The sequence below is a fragment of the Mustela lutreola genome, chromosome 1, assembly GCF_030435805.1.
Source record: "Mustela lutreola isolate mMusLut2 chromosome 1, mMusLut2.pri, whole genome shotgun sequence".
In the NCBI taxonomy this organism is placed as follows: domain Eukaryota; kingdom Metazoa; phylum Chordata; class Mammalia; order Carnivora; family Mustelidae; genus Mustela; species Mustela lutreola.
Window position 1 is genome coordinate 188,253,429 of NC_081290.1, and position 27,988 is coordinate 188,281,416.

The following is a 27,988-nucleotide window of genomic DNA, read 5'->3' on the forward strand; positions in this document are numbered from 1 at the left end:
AGCTGGGATTCAAACACAGGCAGTATAGCTCCAGAGCCACACTCTTAAAAGCTAAGTAACACTGCATCCAGGATATTACTTAATTCCAATTAAAAGTGTTGCCCATTTGTTCTCCGAAATGGATACAACAGATGAAACTCCCCTGAAGTTTTCATTCCCCACAAGAGTTAAATCTCTTACTTTTACCAAGCCAATGGATATAAGTAGAAACACATTAACATTTTATTTTTTGTGTTTCTCTAATTACCAATGAGATAATATTCTTATTAGTCATTTTGGTTTTCCCTTTACATTTTACCTATTTATATTCTTTGCCTATTGTGTGTGTGTGTGTGTTTTAAAGATTTTATTTGAGAGTGAGCGAGCACAGAGGGAGAGGAGACGGAGAAGCAGACTGCTTGCTGAGCGGAGAGCCCGATGTGGGGCTCGATCCCAGGACCCTGAGATCATGACCTGATCCAAAGGCAGATGTTTAACCGACTAAGTCACCCAGGCACACCTTATTTTGTGTTTTGTCTTTCTTATTTACAGTAGTTCCTTCTATAGCAAGTCTTTTATATATGCAATCCCTTCTCGGTTTTAAATATTGCAAATATTTTCTCCTAATCTATACACATCTTTAGCTTTGACTATGAGATGCTCTATTGACCAGAAATCTTTATGAAGTAGTCAAAGCTATCAAATATTATAGATTGTGCTTTGGGAATATTATTTAACAAATCTATCCTCACCCCAAGGTCACAACGACATTCTCTGATTTTTTCCTACTGGCTTTAACATTTTACCTTTCATTTAGATCTTTAAGAGCTTTGGAATGTCTTTGTTTTTATACAGTTTGAGGTAGGGATCCAACTTCATTTTTATCCATACATAAGCCAATTTTCTAAGCATCATTACCTATTTCTTCCCCACTAATTTGTGACATTACCTTTATCATATACCTTGTCTCCAAATAGCTATGTCTATTCCTAAGTCTAGCACAAATTTGTATTTTCTAAGAGGAAGGACCCATCACTGAAGTTTCTACTCACACTGCTTTCTAGATTAATGAAAAATCCAACCACCACCCTCCAAGATCCATGGGAGGTTCATCATTAGCTTTTTCCCCAAAAGAGAATACCCAGTTAAGGACATGATTTTGAAAAAATAAATGCATGTTTATTAAAAAACAAAAACCCTAACCAAGAACAAATCCTGGGACACTGAAAAATCAATGCTTCCTCTGAAGGCCAACAATAGCCAGTGTTGGAACACCTGAAGAAGGCCAGGTGCCTCAGTCCGAACATCAGGTCTCAAAATATTCTTGCACAGTCAAAACTGGCATTCAAGTTGCTGGTCTGTGTGGACCCTGATTATTAGCATAGACAACCGTTACAGCTGGATGTCTGGCTGCCCTATATCCACTAGCACAACCCACAGCCACCCCACAGCTTCAGAAAAATTACATATCCTCAACACTCCACTTGTAGGCAAGTTCCTCCACCGCCTTCTTGCTGGCAAGCCTGGCAAAGCGCTTCTGTTCAAATCCATTGGATCTGCAATCAAGAGACACTGATCAGCCAGAATCCTGAACTGGACATTTTTTTTTAAAAAAAAAGAGTAGAGTTCATAACCTAATGAATAAGGAGGAAAGTAAGGCAGTCACGTGAAAATATTTAAGGCATATGCAATAGAATCAAAAAGTCAAAATACGTAACTCATCCTTTTATTAGTTTTTGTTCAGCCCCTTCACCACTCTCAACAAGTTGTTTCAAACATTTACCACTCTACAGCTGACCGCCACATCTTATCACTCATCCACTCATCATACAGGCATTGAGTGAATTCTCATCACAGGCACATCTCGTTCAACTGCACCTCACTTTACTGCACCTCACAGAATGCATTTTTTACAAACTGAAGGTTTGTGGCAACCCTGCATCAAGCAAGCCCATCAGCACCATTTTTCCAACAGCATTTGCTCACTTCGTGCCTGGGTCACATTTGGTAACTCTTGCAGTATTTCAAACTGTCTCATTATTGGCTATGGTAATCTTCAAACAATAATCTTTGATATGACTGTTGTAAACTATTTGGGGGTGCCATGAATTGTGCCCCTATAAAATGGCAAACTTGGTCAATAAATGTTGTATGTGTTCTGAATGCTCTGCTGACCAGCCAACCCGCCATTTCTCTCCCTCTCCTCTAGCATCTTCATTCCCTGAGACACAGCAATACTGAAATTAGGCCAATTAACGATCCTACAATGGCCTCTAAGTGTTTATATAAAAGGAAGAGCCACATATCTCACTTTAAATCAAAAGCAAGTGAGGAAAGCATGTCAAAAGCCAGACAGGCCAAAAGCTACACCTCTCGCGCCAATTAGGTTGTAAACGCAAAGGACAAGTTATGGGAGGAAATGAAAAGTGCCACTCCAAGGAACATACAAACGACGAGGAAGCAAAACAGCCTTCCTGCCAATAATGAAGAAAGTTTTAGTGGTCTGGATAGAAGATCAAACCAGCTAAAACATTCCTTTAAGCCAAAGCCTCATCCAGAGCAAGGCCCTAGCGCTTTTCGAATCTGTGCATGCTGAGAGGTGGGGAAGATGCAGAAGAGAAGTTTGAAGCTAGAGGGGCTGGTTTGTGAGGTTTAAGAAAGAAGCTGTCTCCATAACATAGAAGTGGAAGGAAAAGCAGCAGATACCTGTGTAGAAGCTGCAGCAAGTTATCCAGAAGATCTAGCTAAGACAGTCGGCTCCCCTGAACAGATTTTCAATGTAGATGAAACGTATTTTACTGGAAGACGCCTCAAGGACTTTCACAGCTAGCGAGGGGAAGTCAATGCCTGGCTTCAAAGCTTCAAAGGACAGGCAGACTCTTGCTAAAGGGTTAACGCAGCTAGTGACTTTAAGTTGAAGCCACTGTTCATTTGCCACTCCAAAAATCCTGGGCCTCTTAAGAATTACGCTAAATCGACTCTGCCTGAGCTCCATAAATGAAAAAACAAAGCCTGGAGGATAGCACAGCTGTTTACAACATGGTTTCCCAAATATTTTAAGCCCACTTTTCAGACCTACTGCTCATTAAAAAAGATTCCTTTCAAAATATTACCGTTCACTAACAATGCACCTGGTCACCCAAGAACTCTGATGGAGATGGGACAACGAGATGAATATTTTGTTGTGTTTTTGGGTTTTTTTGTTTTGTTTTGTTTTGTTTTGCCTGCTAACACAATATCCATTCTGCAGCCCATGGATCAAGGAGTCATTCTGACTTTCAAGTCTTACTATTTTGTAAGGCTACTACCGCCATACACAATGATTCCTCTGATGGATGGGGACAAAGTAAATTGAAAGGCTTCATCATTCTCGATGCCATTAAGAACATTTGTGAGTCACAGGAGAGGACAATAACATCAACATTTAACAGGAATTGGGAAGAATTTGATTACATCCCTCATGTAGACCTGGAAGGGTTCAAGACTTTGGTGGAGAAAGGAGCTGCAGATGTGGCGAAAACAGCACGAGAACTAGAATCAGAAGTGGAGCCTGAAGATGGGCCTGAGGTGCTGCCATCTCATGATAAAACTTGAATGGACAAGGAGCTGTTTCTTACAGATGAGCAAAGAAAGTAGTTTCTTGAAATGGAACTGAGCCCTGGAGAAGATGCTAGGAAGACCACTGAAGTGACAACAAACAATTCAGAATATTACATAACTGTAGCTAATAAGCTGTAGCAAGGTATGAGAGGATGGATTCCAATTCTAAAAGAAGTTCTACTGTGGACAAAATGCTATCAAAAAGCATCGCACACTACAGAGAATTTGTTCATGAAAGGAAGAGTCGCATGATGTCACAAACCTCACTGCTGTATTATTTTAAGAACTTGCCACAGCCACCCCACCCTTCAGCAACCTCCATCCTGCTGAGTCAGCAGTGAACTGCAACGAAGCAGGACCCTCCACCAGCAAAAAAATTATGACTCACTGAAAGCTCAAAAGATGCTAGTCATTTTTTAGCAATTAAGAATTTTTTAATTAAGGTATACACATTGGGGTCTGGAGGAGACTGGAGGCAGGAAAGTAAACTACAGGGTATCGGCAACAGATGATGAACGCAGCGATAAAGGAGACTTAGTGACAGACTCGCTATGTAAGAGCAAAGGAGGAGGAGGTAAGTTCAACTTGCAGGTTAATAATTTTCAGGACCAGATGAATGAGGCTGCACTAAACAGGAGAGAACATAAGAGGAAGAGCCAGTTAGGAGAGCTGAGGTTCATGAGCTCAGCTCTGAATGCCTTGCACTTAAGGTGCCTCAGGTACACAGCAATAGAGCGATCTGGTGCATAGTTATACACACCAGACTACACCGCAGACACAGATTTGGGGATCACATACCTTTTGGTGGTAACTGAAGGTGTGTCGAAAGATTTAGCAAGAAAGAGCACATGGAGTGAGAACAGCTAAGGTTAGAGATGGAGCCCCTAGCAGCATTAAAGCGGCACGAAGGGGAAGAGAGCTCATAAAGGTGACCAATAATAAGAGAAAAGAACCAAGAGTAGAGTGTAATGAGTTTCAAGGAGTAGACCGCAACTCCCTTTAATACTATGAATTCTGTCTACTTCTATAAACTTCTTAAAAGAGCTTGTATTCACTGTCTATACTTCCTCACTTTCCATTCACTCCTTTAATACATTAAACCTTGGCTTTTGTCTCACCACGCCACAGAGTTAGCACTCTTTCAGGTCACCAGTGACCTTCGTTCTTGCCAAATGCAGTGATTCCTCCCTCTCCCCAAGTCAGTCACCAGATCCTGCCACCTTCTCCCATGAACACCTACGTACCCTCCTCTCTCCATTCCGCTCCCACCGCCCCAGTTCAGACCTGTCTCCTGCACCCTGACCTACTGCAACAGCCTGTACCTTGTCTCTCTACTTCCAGACCTGCGCCTTTCACGTGTTTTTCAGATTACTGCCATAATGATGCCTCTATCTAAAATGCGGAGCTGTTAATCCTTCAGTGGCTCTCCTTTGCCTTTAGAGTGAAGACTACTCCTCAGAAATGCTTCCAAAGCCTATTGTGACCAGGTCCCTGCTCACCTTTCCAGTCCATCTCATACACTCCACTCTACATTCATGCTATCCAACAGCAGCGGACTGCCGATGAAGGCCCCTCCATAACACTATGACGTTCTATATTCTTGTGACTTTACCCATAAAGGACCCTCTTCCTTACTCCTCCTCCCTTTCCTTCTGTTGTCTGGTGACTGACACCCCTTAAGACTAAGCTCACGTATGACCCAGGAAGCCTTCCCTGACCACTCTCCTTAGGCTGAGTCCTACTCTCCCAAAGCACCTTGAAAATCCTCTATAATACCTAGCAAGTACCACTGAAATTATTTACTTGTCTTTCTCCTCTAGACAGAAAGTGAGTTCCTAGGCTCAGGGACTGTCTCTCACGAATTGTGGGAACCTGGCACCTAGCACACAGCTGCTTAAAGTAATCACATCTCTGCTAAGTGTTACTAGACTGATTGAGGTAACAGGCTTCCCTCTTTCCTCACACCTTCAGTAAGGGACGAGTAGGGTAAGTACTGGAATGTTTTAGGTAGAAGGTAAGCTTATTATAAACGGCTCCATGTCTAACCTTAGAAGCATGCAGGATATGCTAGAACACCAAGAAAACCAATGTTTTTTGCCCTGAGGAATAAATACTTAAGAGAGCCAACACTAATATGATCATACAGATAAGGACAGAAGGATAAAAAACCAAACCCTACAGAATAAAAAAAAAAAAAAAAAAAAAAAAAAAACCCTGCAAGAGCACTCACAGTGGAAAAGTCTTGGACTAGAGAATCTAGAGCCCAGATTCTAATTCCAGCTTTTTCAGGTGAACTAAATAACTCCAGTTAAGTCGTTCAATTTATCTGAGCCTCAGTTTGTCTTTTAACTAATAATAGAATTAGATTCGTGGACCTTATGGGTTTTTCTAACTACAGATCTGTTCCATAAATGTTCACTTGCCATGGGTCAAAACCAGACGAAACTAGAATTGGTGACGAAAGAACAAATAATCAGAAAGAAAACAGAGATGAGAAAGAGAACTAAAAGGAAAGATCTAGGGGGAAAAAAGTGGAAGAACACTACTGGGAGAGCTGGAGACCGATTAGACACCAGGAAAATAGGAGGTCAGGGAGAATTCTGAGTTTGGATACAGAAAAAAAATTTTTTAATAGAAAAAAAGAGGGGGGGGGGCTCTGTAGCAGGTAGAATCTTTAGGGTGTGGCTATAAGATCTACTTCTGACTGCAAATGAGCATTCTGAAAGATATTCCCACTGCCAAAGAACCCATATCAAGCAAACTAGAAGCAGTAAGTGAGCCTAAAACCACAGTCACCCTGTGGATACCTGCCAAAATCAGGAACTAGAGTCTCAGATTTCAAGGGCACCGTGAGGGACAGAAGAACAATGCCTTAAACCCATATGAGGTGGGGCAATGAATTTCAGTCACAGCAGAGGAACCTGAGCAGGCTAATCTCCCCTTGGATAGCAATTATAAAATCCGGACAAAATACAGAATTGCAAGCATTTGAAATTATTTGAAGGCCTGGGAAAGTGACCAAAAGGCAGGCAGAACCTGGATGGGAATCTATGTGTGAAAAGAGATTTGTGAGGCTTTCTGCCAGAGGGTCTTTCCCAACCTGAACAGCTCCTGGAAGCAAAAAGCCACAGGCTTATTGGCTAGAGATGTCAGTGCAAAGACGCAGAGCAGCTGGAAAACCAGGGAGGAAACTCTGAAAGGGAGGAAACTACAAAACACATGAACCCCAGAATCTACACACAAACCACACCCAAATCCTTAGCCAACTGCTAAACTGTGCTTGTCCAAGGAAAATCACATTGGGCCAGATGAAAAAGCAGCAGCTAGAAATTGAAAGAACTGAGCAAAAAGTGTAGCTGCTGCCCACTGTAAAGAAGACAGTGCTTAGAGTTCAAATACACCCACATTAACTGTCTGCTAGAATAAAAATCAACATACTTCAGAAGAATGTAACAGAATTCAACATCCCTATTATGGACCATTTAATATCTAGTGTATTTTAAAAAATGACCAGACATGTAAAGAAATAGTAAAATGTAATCAAACTCAAAAAAAAGCTATTAAGAGAAACCAATCCTGAGGTGACCCAAATGTTGCAATTAGCACACAGGACTTTAAAGCACTAATTATGAATATTCTCAAGGAAGAGGGAAATGTCTCATAACGAATAAACAGATGGAATATCTCAGCAAAGAAATATAAACCAATAAATAGAAATTCTAGAGTTGAAAAAAATCAGTAAAAAAAAAAATCTACTGCATGCACTTAACAGATTAGAGAAGCAGAAAATCAATGAACTTGAAAACAGATCAACAGTAACTATGCGATCTTAAAGAGAAAAATGGTGATAAAAATGAACAGAGAGTGCCTAGAAAAATGAACAGAGGGTGGCTCAGTGGTTTAAAGCCTCTGCCTTCAGCTCAGGTCATGATCCCAGTGTCCTGGGATCAAACCTGGCATCGGGCTCTCTGTTTCCCTTCCTCTCTCTCTACCTGCCTCTCTGCCTACTTGTGATCTCTGTCTGTCAAATAAATAAATAAAACCTTAAAAAAAAAAAAAAAAGAAAGAAAGAAATGAAGGTGAGAAAAAGGACTCTAATTTAATAGAATTGTGCCGAAGTGAATTTCCTTATTTTGGTAATGTACTATGGTTACATAAGATTATCAATGGGGGCAGCTGGGTAACACACTGTACTATTTTTACAAATTCTTATCTAAATTATTTCAAAATTAAAGTTTTGAAAAATAAAGGTAAAATAAAGACATTCTCAGATCAACAAAAATTGAGAGAATTGTTGCCAATAAACGTGCACTAAAGGAATATTTAAAGTTGTTCAGAGGGAAGAAAAAAGAGCACCAGAAATGGTTAAGTATACGAGTTAAATATGAACACCTACACATTTTGTTGTTTTCTTGGTTTTTTTTTAGTAACTGTGAATTAAAAATTAGAACACTGTATTGTAAGACCCATACCATTTACGTTTTATATATGACAACAAAAGCACATAGAACAGAGGGTAAGTGGAACTACAGTTTTACAAGGCTCTTACATTTTCTGGGAAACAGTACAGTTACAACTTTCAGCAGGCCGTAAGTTAAAGATACATACTGTAATCCTTAGAGCAAACACTAAAAAAAAAAAAAAAAAACAACTGCAGAGGCTTAGCTAAAATAACAGAGGAATTAAAATCCAATACTAAATGTGCACACCTAAAATCCAAAACACTGACAATACCAAAGGCTGGCAAGGATACGGAGCAACAGGAATCCTCATTCTCTGGTGTAATATAAAATGGTATAGACAATTGGAAGACAACTGGCCATTTCTTACAAAGTTCAACACAATCTCACCATATAACCCAGCAATCAGTGGGCACTTAACAAGTAACCTGAAAACTATGTCCATGTAAAACTCTACACACAAATGTTTACTGCCGCTTTATTCACAGTCACTAAAAACTGGGAGCAACAAAGATGCCCTTCAAATGGGGGAATACACAAACTGGTACATCCATACAATGGGCTATTCATGCAAGAATATGGATGAATCTTAAGTGCATTTTGCTAAGCGCAAGAAGTCAGACTCAAGAGGCTACATATTGTATGATTCTATTCATGCGACAATCTGAAAAAGGCAGAACTACAGGAAGAGAAAACAGAACACTAATCACAAGGGTTTGGTGGAGAGGGTGTAACTGACTAAAAGAGGACTTGCAGAGAAAATTTTAGGATGATGGGACTTTCTGTATAGTACTAGGGCGGCGAATGAAGGACTCTGCATTTGTCAAACCGCACAGAACTATACACCATAAAAAAAAATAATAAAATAACACTAACATAAGCAAACTCTAAAAAGGAAAAATCACCCAGGATGTCGGGAGACCCAGGACAGACTGCAGACTATGACAAATGAATCTACCTATAATACAAATGTAGGACACAGTAGTATGGGGTGGGGAGGCAGAGAGTTGACCCTTTAAGTTTTGTTGGAAAATGGTGTTCTCATTAGAAATTTAAGGGTAAGAACAAAAGTAACTACACATAAATACTATACTTGAACTGGAAATCTGTTTCTCACTTCGTTTCTCAATTCTGAAGCTGTTTTACATGTATACTGAGGTAAGTAAAATAGATGGTAGCTGATGGGTGCCAGGTTTCACAATGATGGAGGGGAAAGTTAAACAAGTAGAAAAGGTAATACTGAATTATAGTAGGTTACAGGAGTATGAACTCATACTCATGTATCTGTATATATAAGTATGTATGAATACAGACACATACATAAGCAGGTACAGAAATGATGACAGATATGTGTATATACACGGATTACTAGACACATACTACCGAGCTCTGTCTGCTGACAGGGCCTAGAAACAAGGACATCCAAGTAACAACAAGTACTTCTACAAGGCAAATCTTAGTTTCCACTACCCATTAAAAGTAATCGGGGCCCCGTGGAGAAATGGCCAATTCTAAAGTTGGGACAGGGAAAGCACAAGATGAGTCTGGAGAATCCTGCAGTATCAGAAAGTCAGGGAGTGCTCAAAAAATAAAAGGATAGGGCACACAAAAGGGACACCTTAAAGAACTCCCAGTGGCTAAAGAACAGAACAATCTGAGCAAAAAAATAAATAATATATTACTAGATTACAACAGTATAAAATACATAAGACAATTACTGACAAAAAAAAGTAACTGACTAAATGGGGTGATGAAACAAATCCTTATAGAAAAAGTCCAAATATTATACGTAGATATCCCACCCACAGGTTGCCTTTGGCATGCAAGTTGCACTTAGCGACACTTCTAGAGAGCAGAGTACAGAAAGGGAAAATGAATAACTTCATTTTTTTTTTAAAGATTTTATTTATTTATGTGAGCAACAGAGATAGCAAGAGAGAGCACAAGCAGGGGGAGCAGCAGGCAGAGGCAGAAGTAGGGTCCCCACCAAGCAGGGAGCCTGATGTGGGGCTCGATCCTAGGACCCTGGGAACACGACCTGAGCCAAAAGCAGACACTTAACCGACTGAGCCACCCAGGCACCAATGAGTAACTTCAAAGTGGAGAAACTGGCAAACGCGGACTTCCTTAACCAAGTGATTAAGGTCAGCATCACAAGGGATGTCCTATGATGTACTGGTTAAAATGATTTGATGAGAAGGGCACTCCTCCACTGTAGTATTCTTTCCATAAACAAATAACCTCAGTCAAATCATGAGAAAAACAAATGAACCCAATTTGAAGGACATTCTACAAAATAACGGACCATATTCTAAAAAACTGACAGGATCACAAAGAGCAAAGACTGAAACTGTCACAGATCACAGAAGACTAAAGAGAACGACAGTTATGTGCAATGCGGGAACCTGAACTGGAACAGAAAAAGGACTTTAGTGGGAAAACTGGTGAAACCCAAAATCTGGTATATTACTAATAACATATGAATGTTGGGTCTGATAAATTGTACCACGGTAATGTAATGAGTAGTAATAAAACTGGATGAGGGGTGCACAGGAATTCTTCATACTATCTGCAAATTTTCTATAAATCCACAATCATTAAAAAACAAAGTTGTTGTTGTTGTTGTTTTTAAGATTATTTATTTATTTATTTGACAGACAGAGATCACAAGTAGGCAGAGAGGAAGAAATAGGCTCCCTGCTGAGCAGAGAGCCCGATGCGGGGCTCAATCCCAGGACCCTGGGATCACGACCTGAGCCGAAGACAGAAGCTTTAGCCCACTGAGCCACCCAATAAAGTTTGTTTTCAAAAAATAATTTTCAAAACAGCTCCCCCTACAACTACAGAATACATATTATCCTCAAATGCAAATAGATTACTCACCTAGATAAACTATATAGTGGGCCATAAAGCAGCTTAATAAATTTCAATAAGATCAAAGTATTATGGAGTATATCCTCTGACCTCAAGAGAATTAAACTGGAAGTCAGTAACAGTGAGATATCCAGAAATGTCTAAATGGCCTTTTGCCTAAGATCAAGTGTAGAATTAAACAACGTAACTCAATGGGTCCTAAGTCCTTAATTAAACAATGTAACTCATTGGATCCTAAGTAACTCATGGATTAAAGAATGAACCAAAATCCAACACAAATTTCTAGGAAAAAAACTCACAGCAATCTGCAAACAGAAAGCAACCTTCTCAACTCAGTAAAGGGAATCTACAAAAAACCTATAGCTTACAACATATTTAACGGCAAAAGACTGACGTTCTTCTAAAGATTAGGAAGACAGATGTCTCTTACTACTTCTATTCAACATCTGCACTGAAGTTCTAGTTAGTGCAGTAAGGTCAGAAAAAGAACAAAGGACATTTGGGTTGGAAAGGAAGAAGTAAAACTGTCTACATTCATAGATGACCTGATCCTCTACGTACAAAATCTGATGCAATCTACAAAAAAGCTACTGTACAAGGTGAGCTTCACTATAATAACATAATAAATACAATGATATTTGTCATAATGAAAAATTCAAGCTTTTAAGCATAAATTAGGAATTTCAAAAAACATTCATCGCCACCATGAACCCTAGCTTCCCATTAAAGATTTTGATGATGAGAACAAGTAACGTTAACAAATATAAGATTGATGGTGTGTAGCATCAACATCTGGCAGGTCTGAAAAACTCAGCAAACCTGTACTTCCAAATGACCAGTATATCATGTTATAAAATCATGCACCAGGAAAAGATTCATCCAAAATAGGGGGGAAAAAATGGATTTTTAATGAAACAGTATGGCATGTTTTTTTATATGGTTCCAGATACCACATTACAAATCACATCTAAGAAACTATCACTTGCTGAGCTTTTAATCAAAACATATAATACAAAAAAAAAAAAAAAAAAAAAACCACCACCATAATATGCCTGCCTTTTCTAACTACCTACAGATAAGGCTGAATTTTCTAAAGCTGTATTTTCTTCCTATACTTCAATTAACATAGTGCAAAAGACTCAATGCAGAATCCTGCTATCTACTATTAAGCCAAACATGAATGAGATTTACAAAAATGCTAATCAATGCCATTCTTCTATTTGCTTTGTTTGGGGAATGTTATTTTTCTTTAAAAATGTGGCAATTTTAAGATTTTATGTATTTATTTAACACAGAGAGAGAGATCACAAGCAGGCAGAGAAGCAGGCAGAGAGAAAGAGAAGCGGGCTCCCTGCCAAGCAGAGAGCCTGATGCGGGGCTCAATCCCAGGACCCTGAGATCATGATCTGGACCAAAGGCAGAGGCTTAACCCAATGAGCCACCCAGGTGCCCCCTCTTTATTAAGTTTTTAATGAACGAATAAACACTTTTTAAACATCTCAGTTCAGTTTCTAATATAGTAAATATTAAAGGACATATTCAACATAAAAAGTTTTTTGGGGGTCCTGAGCAATTTTTAAGAGTATGAAGGGGTCTTGAGATCAAAAGGTTTGAGAATCACCAAGCTAAATGCTAGAACAATGTCCTTTAGTAGGCGAGAGGAGATGGGCTCTAACATGTAAACAAGGGACAGACTTTGGACAGAAGCACATTTAAGTCATCATGCTAATAGACAGAAAGTTAGAGTCAATGGGTAGATGCTGGTCGTAGGGGTCAGTGAGACACCATAAGTAGCCCACTCCTAAGGCACTGAAGAGAAGGTTCAAGAACTACATTTTATTTTCCTTTTCAAGAACTACATTTTAAAGATATTATACAAAAAAGACTCCAGACTCCCACCCATCACTCATCTCCTCTAAACCTTAGAAAATATCACTCAAAGTGAACAATGTCAAAAACAAAGGGTACGGCGCTTGAGTGGCTCAGTTGGTTAAGCAATTGTCTTTGGCTTAGATCACAGTCCCAGAGTCCCAGCATCAAGTCCCGCATCAGGCTCCCAGCTTCATGGGGAGTCTGCTTCTCCCTCTGACCTTCACACCTCTCTCACGCTTTCTCTCACTGTCTCTCTCTCAAATAAATAAATAAAATCTTTAAAAAAAAAAAAAAAAGGGTATCCTACCAGCAGCACCAGAGTTATTTGTCCAGAGCTTTAAAAAGCTTTGAGAAGGAAATAAAAAAAAAGGAGGAGGAGGGGTATTCTAAGCATGAGAAATGGCATGTGGAGACCTTAGAAACAAAAGCAAGCAAATTGCATGTCATTAACTTTGTGCTTAGAACAGAGAGTGAGGGAGAGTAAGGGCCAGATGAAAGAGAAAACAAAAACGTGGGAAACATTCAGGCTTACCTGTCCACTCCATCCCAGCGATATCCAGGCCAGATATTGAATCTGTTGGGAGGTGGTGCGGGACCACTGTATCGAGGTCTCACTAGTGAGAGAAGAGGAGAGAAACTATGTATAGATACATAGTTATCTATGTAACTCACTTCAGACCTGGGTGGCAGAGGTAACAAAAAATGTTATACAGAAATCTCTACTGAGCTAAGCCCAAACTCCCAAACACAAGGAACCTAGAACCATATGGGAAAGCCCACACATGTGGCCAACTAAAGACCCTCTCTCCTTCCACAAGTCACCGCCATCTCTGGTGAGTCCTGGAAGGCTCACCTTTCTTATTCTTATTCTCCTTGGCTTTACTCTTCTTGATAAAGCTAGCCATGGGGTCCCCCTCTCTCTCCTGTTCTCTCAGCATCCGGTCCAGATCTTCATCATCAATATAGCGGGCCAGAGGCTTCTGCATTTCCTTCACTGCGTCCTCCACGTTTTGTTGTTGCTGCCGGCTCTGGGCTAGCCTGGGCGAAAAGAACCAAGAGTGTCTGCTACCCTGTGTAACATTTCCCCTCTTACACTGAGACAGACCATACAACTACATTTGGAGAATCTCCTTTTTCTAGCAGCATAGGCCAAATATTTTAAAGAGTAAAATTCCTAGAACACCAACTGAAAGCGTGGAATCAATCAGTTTCTTAGAAAGGAGACTGAACACACTGAATTTTCCATTCCTGAAAGACCTCTGAAGGCACAGCAATGAACTAGCGGATCAAAAAAGTAGAGAATGAGCTTCTCCAGTCCAAGCGCAGTCTTATTCCTCCGTTCAGTCGTTCTCTTACCCTTTTCCCCACTGAGCGTACAGCTCGTCCCTCTCCGAGTCCTTCTCTGCTTTTCTCCTTTGCTCTAAACGTTCCAGTTTCAAATTCCTCTTACGGCCAGATTTATCTCGAAATACAGTTTCAGCATACTGGGATTCAGCTGCAAAGGAAAATTCTGCTTTTAAAGATAAATGCCAGGTAACAAAATCAGAAATAATTCTAACAGTTTAAATCAACCACTTCGGATTCTGATGCCAGATAAAAACTTTTGCAGCCAAAAAAAAAAAAAAAAAACTTTTGCAGCCAGACTACAGATAGTTCCTACCAATATCTAACCTTTTTCAAGAAGGAAAAGAACCCCCTGGGCCCACTAAGAAGTTAGAATAATGCAAAAAACCAGAGCTGAAATTTAGTATCAATTAAAAGTTTAAAATATCAGGTACAATAAACTATATTAAAAGAAAACAATAAGGGGCACCTGGGTGGCTCAGTTGTTAAGCATCTGCCTTTGGCTTGGGTCATAATCCCAGGGTCCTAGGATTGAGCCCTGCATTGGGTTCCCTACTCAGCTGGAGGCCTGCTTCTCCCTCTCCCACTACCCCCTGCTTGTGTTCCCTCGCTCACTGTGTCTCTCTCTGTCAAATAAATAAATAAAATCTTTAAAAATAATAATAATAAAATCTACATGCGCCTTGATTGGTCTCTGCACTTTCACATTTTTACCTTCAAACGCCAGGGTTTCCCGTTTCTTGAGCTCCTGCTCCTCTCGGTGCACATCAGCAGACACCAACCCAGTTTTAGACCCAGAATACATGTATGAAGCCTATGCAATGGAAAATGGAGCACCCAACATTAATGAAACAATGTAGCAGCACACTCCAGTGTACACACAGATGCATTTTTGCCTGATGATTAGCAATAACCAAACCAAAAACTCTAGCCTTGTATTCTCATTACTGATCACAAGATTCACAAAATAAACAAGAAATAAAATTGAATTTGATGGCAAATTAAGAGTACTATCAAGTTTTAAGAATAAACAGAAACACAAACCAAGAGAATATTAACGAAAAGGTACAGCACATATTTCCGACTTTTCAGTATAAAAACTGCACACATGAAGCCACACTCTCAGGTCACCTGATCAGAAACCCGTATCAAGCTCTAAGGTCTCCAGTAGAGACCCACACTGATAAAATACTTCATTTCAACTACAAACTCAAGCAAATCCAAGATCCTTCAATTGTGGATAAATTTTAGGATTATGACAAGTTATGACCAGATCAAACCTTTTTTATTAAACTCCATTTCATATCAAGGTAAACAACCAACCCACAAATGGAGTACAGAGTGTATCATGTGCTATGTACTCAATTTGATTACTGTGAAATTGTCCATGAAGTAAACGACACATAAAATGTCAAAGGGTCCGGTTGCCACACAAACCTCTTTTCCCCAAAAGAGAAGAACCCCAATTCCTGAGTCTGGGACAGACAACAAGGACCATGTGGGTGACAGAGGAGACCTACCTGGGAAGTCTGGGTTGGAGGGAAATATGCACACTGCAGGCTCTATGCCTGTTTCTTAACCGGCTCACTGGAGTAAGATTCTGTCCCGAGTACCAGTGTGCTTCACAAAACAACTGCTCAGAGTTCCTGTGGATGCTCTGGGCAAGTCATGCTTTATCACATATTTAAAATGAAACAAAACACTGACTTCCCAGGTGACATGATTTCTAAAAGTTGTTTTATATTTTAAATGCCTCTCTTTAAGCTCTGGATACAGAGACCTGCAGTCCAATTTATAATAAAAATTGCTTAGGCTAAAGTCTCATGTTGCCTGGGCACTGTGCTAAGTTATATTTACCCTGACTCATTTGACTCTCATAGTAACCTCATGAAGTACATACTACTCTTATCCATGTTTTACAGATGAAGAAGCTGGGGGCTAGAGATATTCCATAGCTTAGTCCAATATCACAAACAGCAGTTGAAGAAGTAGGACTCAAATGTATGGCCCGATTAACACAAGGTTTGTACTCTGAACTCTACTCGGTAAACTACAGTTCTCAGTTCACAGAAGTTTTTCCTGACCTATTAAAAAATGAGATTTGTGGAATTAAGAAGCTAGAAAGGCAAAGGGCACTTAGGAAACCTGGTGTTTGCAAGTTCATCTGGGCTAGGTTATAGGCAGTCCTTGCCTCAGAGAGAAGCAAAGAGCTCTTGAGGTAACTGTGCACTAGATTTACTATGCCATTAGGAGTCACCTCCTCCCTCTCTGATTTGTATATCTGAGACGTGTACATAGCTAGGAAACGAAGTCACTCTAAGGAAAGGATATGGCTCCTGAAAATTCCTACCTTCTTTTCTAGAGGTTGACTCCTTCGAGGTGGAGACAGATCAGAATCAGAAGATTGGACCCTCTGTTTCCTCCTTGGTGGAGACAGGTCAGAATCAGAGCTCCGACGTGTAGGTCTATTCCGTGGAGGTGACATATCTGAGTCGGAATCCCTGTGCCCTGAACTTTGCTTATGTCGAGGAGGAGAAAGATCTGAATCTGAGGCTTTCCGACTGTCACTTGCATAGGAGGAAGAATCCAACGTGTGACTCAGATGTCTCCTAGGTGAAGAGCTTGTGTGAAACTTCCTATGGCTGGGGGAAGAGTCTAGAAATTTAAAAATGAAGTCTTTAATCCCCTTGGCAGAATCTTAAAAACGGAACTTACCAAGCTAATATTCAATATTCATTCAGTCCTCCTCTAAAGAGCTATCACTCACCTAAACACAAGTGAAGATGACACAGGAGAAGAGCAGAGTCAGGGACAACTTTCAAAACCAACAAGTAGGATGTGGGGATCTATTCCCAAGCTACTAGTGACTGTGACTAGCATGTAAAACCTCAATATACTCACCTATGTCATATTTATCTGAACACAGAATGGGCAAAACAACTTGCACTCAGATTTCAGTGATGTGGCAAAAGTTAAAAAACTACCTAGAGGGGTGCCTGGGTGGCTCAGAAGGTTAAGCCTCTGCCTTCAGCCTAGGTCATGATCTCAGGGTCCTGGGATCAGGCCCCACATCAGGCTCTCTGCTCAGCAGGGAACCTGCTTCTCCCTCTCCCTGCCTGCCTCTCTGGCTACATGTGATCTCACTCTGTCAAATAAATAAAATCTTAAAAAAAAAAAAAAAACTACCTAGAATATACCTAGGTGGCTCAGTTGGCTAACCATCTGCCTTCGGCTCAGCAAGGCTCCCTGCAAGGGGATAGTCAGGAGAAGTCTCTTTCTTCCTCTCCCTCTGCCCCTCCCCCCACTCATGCTGGGGCAGGCGCGTGCGCGCTTGCTCTCTCTCTCTCAAATAAAATCCTCAAAAAAAAGAAAGAAAGAAAAGAAAACAAGACCTAGGGACAAAGACTGAGTAAATGAATCTCACTACACAAGCCTGAGTTGTAGACAGAAACATCATAAATCAAGTCCAAAACAGGTCATCTGCAATGGTCTTAAAAAAAAAAGTCTTAAAAATATATATCCCTCTTACTCAGTAAGTCAATTTCTCTTTAGTTTTGTAGGAAACTTATCTAGAAGTACTTACATTTCCAGGAAATCCAACTAAATGTAGATAAGGAAATAATCCAGAATGGGGAAGTGATTTATGTACAAGGTTCATTTTAAAATTATAAAAGCAAAAATTTAGAAATAACCTAAAATATGCAGCATTAAGAAAATGGTTAAGCACATTTATGTAACAGAACACCAATACGACAAAGTGATGTTTTTTATGACACAGGGAAGACAACGTTAAGTGAAAAAAACAGGCAATATTATACATACTACACGTATATACTACATAGAAAGGGCTTAACTACATAAAAAGTGCATAGAAAATAGACCATTGGCCACAACACAAAGAGTGAATGGCTCTGTAAGACAGAATTTTGTATAACTTTCCTTCTACTTCTGTACGCATCTCTGTACACTCTGAAATTTCTACATCAGACATGTAGCATCTTCTTATGGGGTGGGGAGACAAACAAAAAGATATATAAAAACGTCCTCCTTGCCACTGTAAATTTTAACTCTCCTCAGCCCAACCTCTCCCCACTTTCCTACAGTTTTTAAAACTCCAAAAAATACCATTCTCGTTTCTAAAGACCACAAGTAAGAGGTCCATAAAGAAAGCACCCAGGGGATAATTCCCTCTTATGGGCAATCAAATGCTTACCTTTAGAATCATGCTTATGAGATTTTGCTTGCTTTTTTCTTGGAGGAGAGACGTTAGAGTCATACTCATACTTGCTTTTCTTTGGGAGTGATGCATGAGATGGTCCCGGCACCTTCCGATGTGGAGAAGTTTTGCTAGAGGCTCTTTCTAGGGCTTTACTGCTTTTGGTTCTTGCATTAGCAGCCAAATCAGGGGAGTCATGGTGGGCCCTCCTGAGCTGCGATGTGTCCAAGGAGTCAAGAGTCCTTCTCGGTTGAGATGTGTCAGGGGAGCTATTTCGGCCCCTTCTGGGAAAAGAGCTATCTGAGGAACTGTGATGGGCCCTCCTAGGAAGAGATGGATCTGGTGTGTCGTGATGGACTTTCCTAGGAGACACACCTGAAGAGTGACGATGAGGCTTCCTGAGGGGAGAAGCATCCAGAGAAGCATGATGGGCCCTCCTGGGAGGAGATGGGTCTGGGGTGTCGTGACGGACCCTCCTGGGGGGAGAGGAATCTGGGGTGTCATGACGGACCCTCCTCGGGGGGGATGAATCCGGGGTGTCGTGACGGATCCTCCTGGGGGGAGACGAATCTGGGGTGTCGTGACGGACCCTCCTGGGGGGAGACGAATCTGGGGTATCGTGACGGACCCTCCTGGGGGGAGACGAATCTGGGGTATCGTGACGGACTCTCCTGGGGGGAGAGGAATCCGGGGTGTCGTGACGGACTCTCCTGGGGGGCGATGAATCCGGGGTGTCATGACGGACCCTCCTGGGGGGAGATGAATCCGGGGTGTCGTGACGGACCCTCCTGGGGGGAGATGAATCCGGGGTGTCGTGACGGAAGTGTCTGTGTGAGGGCAGATCTTCACTGTGGCCTAAACACAAAGGGCAAAGAGTTACATCCCACGGGTGCTCTATTCACCCCTTGTACTCAAAGTTTCAAAAGATGCCCTGGCAGCACACATGTCAAAACAACTCAGAAATCCCAGGTCTGCCCAGCTCTTTTGCTTAGGGGCAGTCAACCAGCACTCACGAATACCGTAAAGATAACCTCTTGTATTTGCCTAACAAGCCATTTAAATGCATTTTTCATATTATACCTTGGGCTGATACAATATGGTATTATATTATGCCATCAGGGCAGGTATCCCTGTTTCACAGACATGAAAACAGAGGCTCCAAGAAGATGAGTGATTTCTTAAGGAAAGTCACAACCACTAAAATAAGAAGATAGGCTAACACCCTGATCCTCCAGCTGTCGATCCAATGCTATTCTTTTTTTTTTTTTTTTTCTAAGATTTTTATTTATTTATTTGACAGAGAGAGATCACAAGTAGGCAAAGAGGCAGGCAGAGAGAGAGGGGGAGACAGGCTCCCTATTGAGCAGAGAGCCTGATGCGGGGCTCGATCCCAGGACCCTGGGATCATGACCTGAGCCGAAGGCAGAGGCTTAACCCACTGAGCCACCAAGGCGCCCCGATCCAATACTATTCTTAAAACCATGTCTGTGCAGAGCTCCCAGAGGTTCCTACTGATATTCAGACTAGATAACATACAGTTCATATTCATTCTTCTTTCAAAGGACAAACTAAGACTGTGCCCCATCAAAATGAAATACTGTGAACTATTTAATCCATAGCCCTGTGCTCCTTACTGGGGGGAGATCACCAGATAAAAAGAGGGATCAGCATTTCCTCATCAGCTACTACAAGCCAATGATTTATACAGATTCCCTCACTTAATTCTCACAACAAGCCTGAAAGACAAATACTATTATCCTTCATTTTATAGATGAAGAAGTGAATCCTGAGAAAGATTAAGTCATACTGCCAAAGTCATACTGTTACGATGTGGTTGGAGTGGTAGGGGATCCAGTCCAGGTCCATCCGACTCCAAAGTCCATGTGCAAACTCTTTTTTCTTTTTTTTTAAGATTTTATTTATTTATTTGACAGAGAGAGAGAGATCGCAAGTAGGCAGAAAGGCAGGCAGAGAGAGCGGGGAAAGCAGGCTCCCCACTGAGCAGAGAGCCCAATGCGGGGCTTGATCCTGGGACCCTGAGATCATGACCTGAGCCAGAGGCAGAGGCTTAACCCATTGAGCCACCCAGGCGCCCCACAAACTTTTAAAATAGGTAGTTCACAAAAGAGTTTGAAACTTCCAGTTTTCAAAGTTATAAGGGAATGAAATGTTTACAGCAACTCAGGACATTGCCAAAATCCAGTTTCTCCTCTCCTTCTACTTCTTGTCATTGAGCTCCATGGCCCCAATACAAATGAATGCTGGGTAGGGCCCAATGAACAACTGCTAAGTGGATGAATTAAACCAAGTCAACTCCTTTACTTTGGGAAACAGCCCTATCTGACTGGAATCACCACTCACAGAAGAGTACTGATATCTGAGGGAGACCTGACACCAAATCTAATCCATGGTATCAATAAATAACGTGATATTTATAAAAAGGAAGCAAAGATCAGAGACCAGTGAGGCTATTTCCAGTGACAAACAGGGATGGAGCAGTGAGAGTGAAGAAAAAGAATTATTGGGGGTGGGGGGACAGGGTGGTTCAGTATCACTTCCTAGACCTATAAATACAGAGACCAGAAGATTCTCTCTGAAAATAGGACTATACAAAAGACCAGAAACACAACCACAGGATAAGGCAGAAAACAGTAAGATTCTGATGAAAGAATATACACTGATAATAAACTTCTTATTCATAAAACATTATAATGTACTGGAAGTTAACTTAAGCAATAGTGATCACTAACCTATAGCCACCTGTCTCTTTGGTTATGCATTTTTTTTTCCTTATCAGAACTGTAGGATAATTAACATAAGCAAAATGTGTAACAGAGAAAGAACAAATCCTGTTTAGGAGTTAATTCTTCTACCCTTCATGTATGAGAAAGGAACACGTGTCGAGAGTAAACTGAAGTTAAATGGCTATTCAGAAGCAAGATCCCCGTTTCATGCCAGGCAGGGGAAAAACCGAGACAAATCAGAATAGGGCTAGTCTCTGCTCAAACATGACAAATGCCTTTTATCCAATCCTCAAAAACTCAAAAAATTTTTAAATAGGGAGTTAAATTATCAGCCTAGGGAGAGGGTAAGTGGGTAAGTGGAGGATAACACACAGCAAAATACCAATATCTAAAGGGAAGAACAAAGAAAGATTTACTCCTCCAAAGTCCTGCCTATGTACTAAGTGCCCCGCTATTTGGGCCTGAGGGGAGTGGTTACTGCAAGATCCCCAAATAAGTCAATTCCTGATTTCGGTAACCCTAATGGCCAAAATAAAAGAGAAAACAGGATACTTGTCTCTCAGTTCCCATGTCTTGCTACCTGTGAAGAAGTTCTGAATTCTTTTTCACACTATATTTTTCAGGATCAAGGACACACTAAAACAAACTATGCATTTCTCTAAAAGGAAAGTACAAAGAAGAAAAAAAGGCTTCCCCTATATATGGGAAGTTGAGATTTATCCATTGTTGAAACTAACCTCCCAAAAGCTTCCATTTGGCACTGGAACGAAAGGCTTCCATCTGCTTTACTTCTTCCGGCCGCTCGTCCACAAACTCAGCCACCTGTCAGAGTTAGGACACTTATGTTGAGAAAACCCACAGGATCCAGGCAAGGAGCAAGCACTGTTGTTTCAAGAACCCGAAGCTACGACCATTCCCATTCCTAATGTACATGGCAGATGCAAGTCCAAAATAGCCATGAAAAAACATGCAGACACATGTAGTGGTCCTCAGTTCTGTTTGCCCCTTGAGATGTTTATCTGATTATCGCTGGATAGTTTAATTATAGATCTTTCTCTGGCTGATCAATTTTCTTCCAAAGGTGAATTTCTTCATTACAAACCTTCTTTATCAACCTGCCAGGTACATAACTGCTATGGATAAGCTAAAAGCTAAATTCCTTTTACCTTTTTGCTTTTACATTCAGAGTAAAAATACAGGCAAGTTCCCTGTGATGCCTATCACTCACCAAGGGCTTCAGGCCCCTTATGAAGCCTGTTATAGGTAATCACAATCATAGGTTTTCTTAGATCCAACCAAGATTCTGTGCACTGATTCTGATTCTGATTCTGTGTACTAAGAAGTACACAGAATCACAGAATCTGTAAGGGATAAAAACACACTTCATATCACTCAAATTCCCAAACAAATATGGAATCTTCTTGTATCCTTGATAAACAATCACTCACCTAGTCCCTCCCTTTTATTATCGTACTCAATCCTCAAAACAGCCCTCCAAAGAAAGGTTCCACACTGATAAAGAACTTTGACTCAAAGATGTTATGTAGATTTCTCAATGTCACAGCTAGCAAGTGGCAGAACTGAAATCCAAACCCAGGTCATAATTCACCTCTATTTTTCTGTTCCCATCATTCCTCAGGTAAGCGAGTTTTGAGATAGGAAAGCATAAGCTTGAATTCAAGCAAGATAAACCGAAATCTAAATCACCAGCTCCGCCACTTAATATTGGTGTAGCCTTTGGCAAATTATTTCCTCTAAAGCTCAATTTCCTCATTTGTGAAAGTAGGACTCGAGGTTCTATGAGGATTCAATGAGATAATTCATGTAAGCTAAACAGCTTGGTACATGGTAAATGCTCAATAAACTATACCCATTACTCCTGTGCTGCCACTGGTATTGTGCTTGTCCTAATTATTTTGCCGTTAGTACTGGTGGTGATGATAGTCTTGCAGACCATCCATTCAAAAATGAATTCAATAATCAAGACCTGTTTTAACCAGTGTAGAGAGCAGTGGGGCTAAATCCTCCCTTGTTCAGGTTTTGAGGCAATCATAAGAGCAAAAGACAATATTATAAAGGAAAATTAATACACTTGATTATATAAAAATTAAAATTTTTAAATGTCAAAACCTTATAAGTGAAAAGACAAATAATAAAATACATTTATGACAGTAAAACAAGTAATATATTCTTATTTATGTAAATATCAAATAAATAAATGGAGAAATTAAAAAGTCCAATTTTCTAAACAATGGAAAAAATCCCCCCAAATTCATAAAATACAAATGCTCGATAAACATATGGGAAAATTATTCACTATTTCTCAAAGAAACTGGATACCACTGTTCACCTGCCAAACTGACACAGGTTGAAACCTATTGTTTTTGTTGTTGCAAATAATTCTCTAGTATTCATGAAGAAATGGGAAAATGGCATTCTCAAACAACTCTACGGAGAGTATAAAATTGATACTACCTTTTGGAAAGCAATATGGGAATACAGCTCAAAAGGACCAGAGTTTCTAACCTATTAATTCCATTTGATAGGAATAAAGAAATAAACAGATTTCCACAATATTTTCTGTATAAGATGTTTTTCAAAGCACTATATTTTAAAACCGAAAACCATCCATAAATACAGTAAAAGGACAGGTTAATACATATAATGAACTACCATTGCAACCATTAAAAGTCATGTCCTCAAAGAATATTTTAAAATCTTACTAACGAAGTCACTACATACTACTAAGTGAAAGAGCAAGTTCCAAAACCATATGTTCAGTATGATCCTGATCATATTTTAAAAATAAATAAAATACAAGCCTGTATAATCTATGAATTAAAGACATACACATCTAAATGTTAGCAGTTATTACCTCTGGACAGTCACAGAGAAGTGATTATTGTATTTTTTTCAAAATTTTAAACCTTAAAATTCCCAAATATTCTAAAATAAATATGTATTGCTTTTATAACATTAAAAAAACAAATGTTATAAACATTAATTAAGTGACTGGATCTGACTCAAATTAATTGGCCCCTTAGGATCATTATTTCCCTTCTTCCTTTTTTTTTTTAAAGGATTTTATTTATTTATTTGAGAGACAGTGAGCACAACAGACAGCACATGAGCAGGGGCAGAGGGAGAGGAAGAGAGAGATGTGGACTGCTCTGCTCAGCAGGAAGCCCTACGTGACAGGGAGACCTACATGGGGCTCAGATCCCAGGACCTTGGGAGTCATGACCTGAGCCAAAAGTAGACACTTAACTGATTCAGCCACCCAGGCACCACCCCCTCTCCCACCTGACCTTTTTTTAAAGTAATCTTTAAACCCAATGTGGGACTCATATTCACAACTCCAAGGTCAAGAGCAGCACGTTCCACCGACTTAGCCAGCCAGGTACCCCACTATTTGATATGAACCTTCTCTTAAAAGATGTATTATAGAATATGTTGGGAATTAACACTGAATATACTCATCTGGAATTCATTTTTACAACCTGTTAGTGCAATACAGCCTATCAACGGCTCTCCTTTTTCACCGTGTTTCTCAGCAAGGTTTCCATGATGGAACCAATCCAAGATTACTTGCCTATGCTTTTGCCCACTTAGTTCTTACTGGTCCTTCAAAACTCAGGGTATTTACATCCTTCCTAGAATTTCCCAGTGAGGGGCACCTGGGCGGCTCAGTGGGCTCCCGTCATGATGCAATGGTCCTGGGATGGAGCCCCAGGTCATAGGGCTCCTGGCTCACCTGGGAGTCTGTTCTCCCTCTCCCTCTGCACTCCTTCTAATTTGTGTGTGTGTGTGTGTGTGTGTGTGTGTGTGTGTGTTTTCTCTCTCAAATAAATAAAATATTTTTTAAAAATTCTTAGTGGAATTTAAAAATGTGCTACTCCCCCAGTGCTCTAACAGTACTCGGTGCATATGTGAAATGTCTCTCCACTATTTATCACATTGTTGAAATCTGAAATTCAGTCTCCCTTCTAGGGTATGGTCTCTAAAGTCCAGACACTTGGTTTTATTAACCTACCTATCTTCAGTACTTAAACAAAAGTATACAATTTTAAACCAGCTGAATCAATGAACAAAAGGAACAAATAAAAAATTTCCTTTAATTGAACCTGAACATTGTTTTTAAGGTACATTTCAATAAACTGAACCATGGCTAACTATTAAATATTACAGTTAGAAGTCCTGCCTCTCTGTTCCCATTTCTAGGCTAATGAGGCCCTCCATAAACAAAGAAAACAGTCTACAGGCATCATCAAAGAAGACTACTTTAAAACAACTCTTTGAAAAGTGTCAATCTCTTTTCTGCCCTCAGCATATATACACATATATATAAATCTACCCTGTACTGGAATCAAGGTTGAGAAGTCCTCACAGCCTCAAAGATACATACCACAGGCAAATCTCCATCATCATCATCATCCTCCTTTTCCGGTTTAATAGTGGAAATAGATGTCCAGCTCACATCATCATCCACAATCCTCATTCTAAATATGAAAAATAAAAAGATAAAAAAGGAAGAATCATTCTTGGAAACAGCCTACAAACACTCATCTATGGATTTTAGGATAAAGTTCAAAATCCTACAAGATTCTACAAGGTCCAGTCTTTGCCTATATGGCCAACTTCACTTTGTACCACTGTCTCCATAGTTTACTGCCTAGCTGGTCATCTTTTGGTGCCTGGAATGAGCCAAATTTCTTACCACATCAGTTTTCACATATTCAGTTCCTTCCCTCTGCCGGACCTACTCTTTTTTCTTTAATGGGAAACTCTTAAGATTCTTAAAGAGTCCTAACTTACATTTACTTTCCTTGAGCTTCTCATATAGTTGTATAATTAGATCTTTAAATCATAAATATGATTCATTTTCTTTGTGAATAATACAATGAAAGTATCCCATGGATGCGTAACGGGTTGTGGGAGGTAAGGAGAGAAGCACCCGAATAGGGACTGTGCCTTCTCATTCACAGTGATATCCTCAACACCCTGAAATAACTGGCATAGAAGTACGCATTCAATAAATGTTTGTTAGACAAACTACAGACGAGTCCAAATAATTAACAATGACTGCCGTGACGTGAACATTCAATTTGAAAAGCCATGATCACTTTATACATCTCTAATCATAGGTATAAAGTGATATCACTATTACTCTCATTTTAAAGATGTGTCAACAGTCTTAAAGAGATGAAATATCCTGCCCAAGCCACACAACCCACAAAGTGGCACAGCTGGGACTCAAACTCTGACCAGCATTACTCCAAAGCTCAAGCTCTTTTCACTACATGGCACTGTCTCCAAAGAATTTACACAAGTCAGAAGGGCAGGAAGACAGAAAGCAAGAATAGGCAAGAACCAAACCAGGAATGGGAATGGCTTCGTTCTTTGGAACTGGGGGTATTAGTTCCCTAGAGCTGTCTAACGAAGTATCACAACCTGGGGGGCTTAAAGCAACAGAAATGTACTCTCTCACAGTTCTAGAGGCTTGAAGTCTGAAATCAAGGTGTGTGCAAGGCAATGCCCGCTGGCAAGGCTCTAGGGGAGGATATTTCCTGGACTCTTCCAACTTCTGGCAGTCCCAGGCATACTCTGGCTAGTGGCAGCGGAAATCCAGTCCAATCTCGGACTCCATCTTCACATAGCGGTTCTCCCCCATGCCTGTGTTCAAATTTCCCTCTTCTTAAAAGGACACCAGTCACACTGGATTTAGCGCCCATCCTAACCCACCATGACCGCATCTTAACTAATTATATCTGCAAAGGCACTATTTCCAAAGAAAGACGTTCTGAGGTTCTGGGTGTACATGAATGGGGGCGGGGACACCCTTCAACCCAGTACACTGAGCTACAAAGTTCTCATTTGAAAAATGGGGATAATAACAACACCAACTTCGTGGTAGTATTCCGAAGCTTAAAACGTCTAAAATACTTAGAACGGCATCTGGTACATAACAAGAACTACGAATGCTGGTGGTGGTTGTTAACAGCATCATTGGGGCGCCTGGATGGCTCAGTGGGTTGAGCCGCTGCCTTCGGCTCAGGTCATGATCTCAGGGTCCTGGGATCGAGTCCCGCGTCGGGCTCTCTGCTCAGCAGGGAGCCTGCTTCCCTCTCTCTCTCTCTCTGCCTGCCTCTCCATCTACTTGTGATTTCTCTCTGTCAAATAAATAAATAAAATCTTTAAAAAAAAAAAAAAAAACAGCATCACTAGCAAGAGTAACAGGAAGTAAGCACAGTTCTCTGACTCAGGACCACAGTCCCTGGGATTGCTGAACCCCACAGACAGGTCCTGGGCCCTAAATATCCAGAGGGAGGCTCTGGGTAAGCTCCGCCACCATTGTCAGGGCACGACATTCAATTTCATCGGGAGAGGACGGAACGCTCCAAAGGCGGGGAAAGAGTAATGAAAGTTAGAGCCGTCTTCAGCAAGGGAAGATACCGCCCGGGGCGCGCGGCGCCTGAGCCGGGCTCCCGAGGTGTCCCCTGAGGAGCCTGGCGGGCGGCGCGCAGAGAGGAAGCGCCGGCCGAGGTTCGAGCAGGGGGAAAGAGGCGGCCAGCCGCCACAGGCCCGGCCCCGCCAGAACCAACTCACCCCTTGCCGCCAGCCCCGCCAGGCTTCGGCCGCTTTCTGCGACGCTTGCGACCGGAATCAGGGCCCCCATCGACGCCGGCACCTGCCCCAGACAAGTAACGCTTCAGATACTCGGCCTTGGAGAGCGGCGGAGCTGCCGCCATGGCAGCGGCGAGGGCGGGGAGACGGCTCGGCGCTGGGGACAAAATTCTTGAACGCGAAACGCACGGAGGGACGCGAGGGGGCGGGGCCGCTACCGGAAGTGGCGAAAAGTGATGGGAACTGACCCGGGTGACAGGTGAGCGCCCTGGCGG

At 41.0% G+C, this 27,988-nt stretch overlaps 1 protein-coding gene across 1 annotated transcript; it reads right to left on the minus strand.

Annotated features, from left to right (window-relative positions):
* Positions 1 to 1,133: 1,133 nt before the first annotated feature.
* BUD13 (BUD13 homolog) lies at positions 1,134 to 27,932 on the minus strand. The gene is made up of 10 exons (XM_059181511.1): positions 27,696 to 27,932; positions 25,495 to 25,588; positions 21,827 to 21,911; positions 18,343 to 19,200; positions 16,480 to 16,784; positions 14,844 to 14,943; positions 14,142 to 14,280; positions 13,639 to 13,823; positions 13,318 to 13,399; positions 1,134 to 1,535 (listed from the first exon to the last, which is right to left on the minus strand). Exons 1-10 carry the CDS (start codon positions 27,836 to 27,838, stop codon positions 1,442 to 1,444), a joined length of 2,085 nt encoding a protein of 694 aa, XP_059037494.1. The 5' UTR covers positions 27,839 to 27,932; the 3' UTR covers positions 1,134 to 1,441.
* Between the last annotated feature and the right edge of the window lie 56 nt (positions 27,933 to 27,988).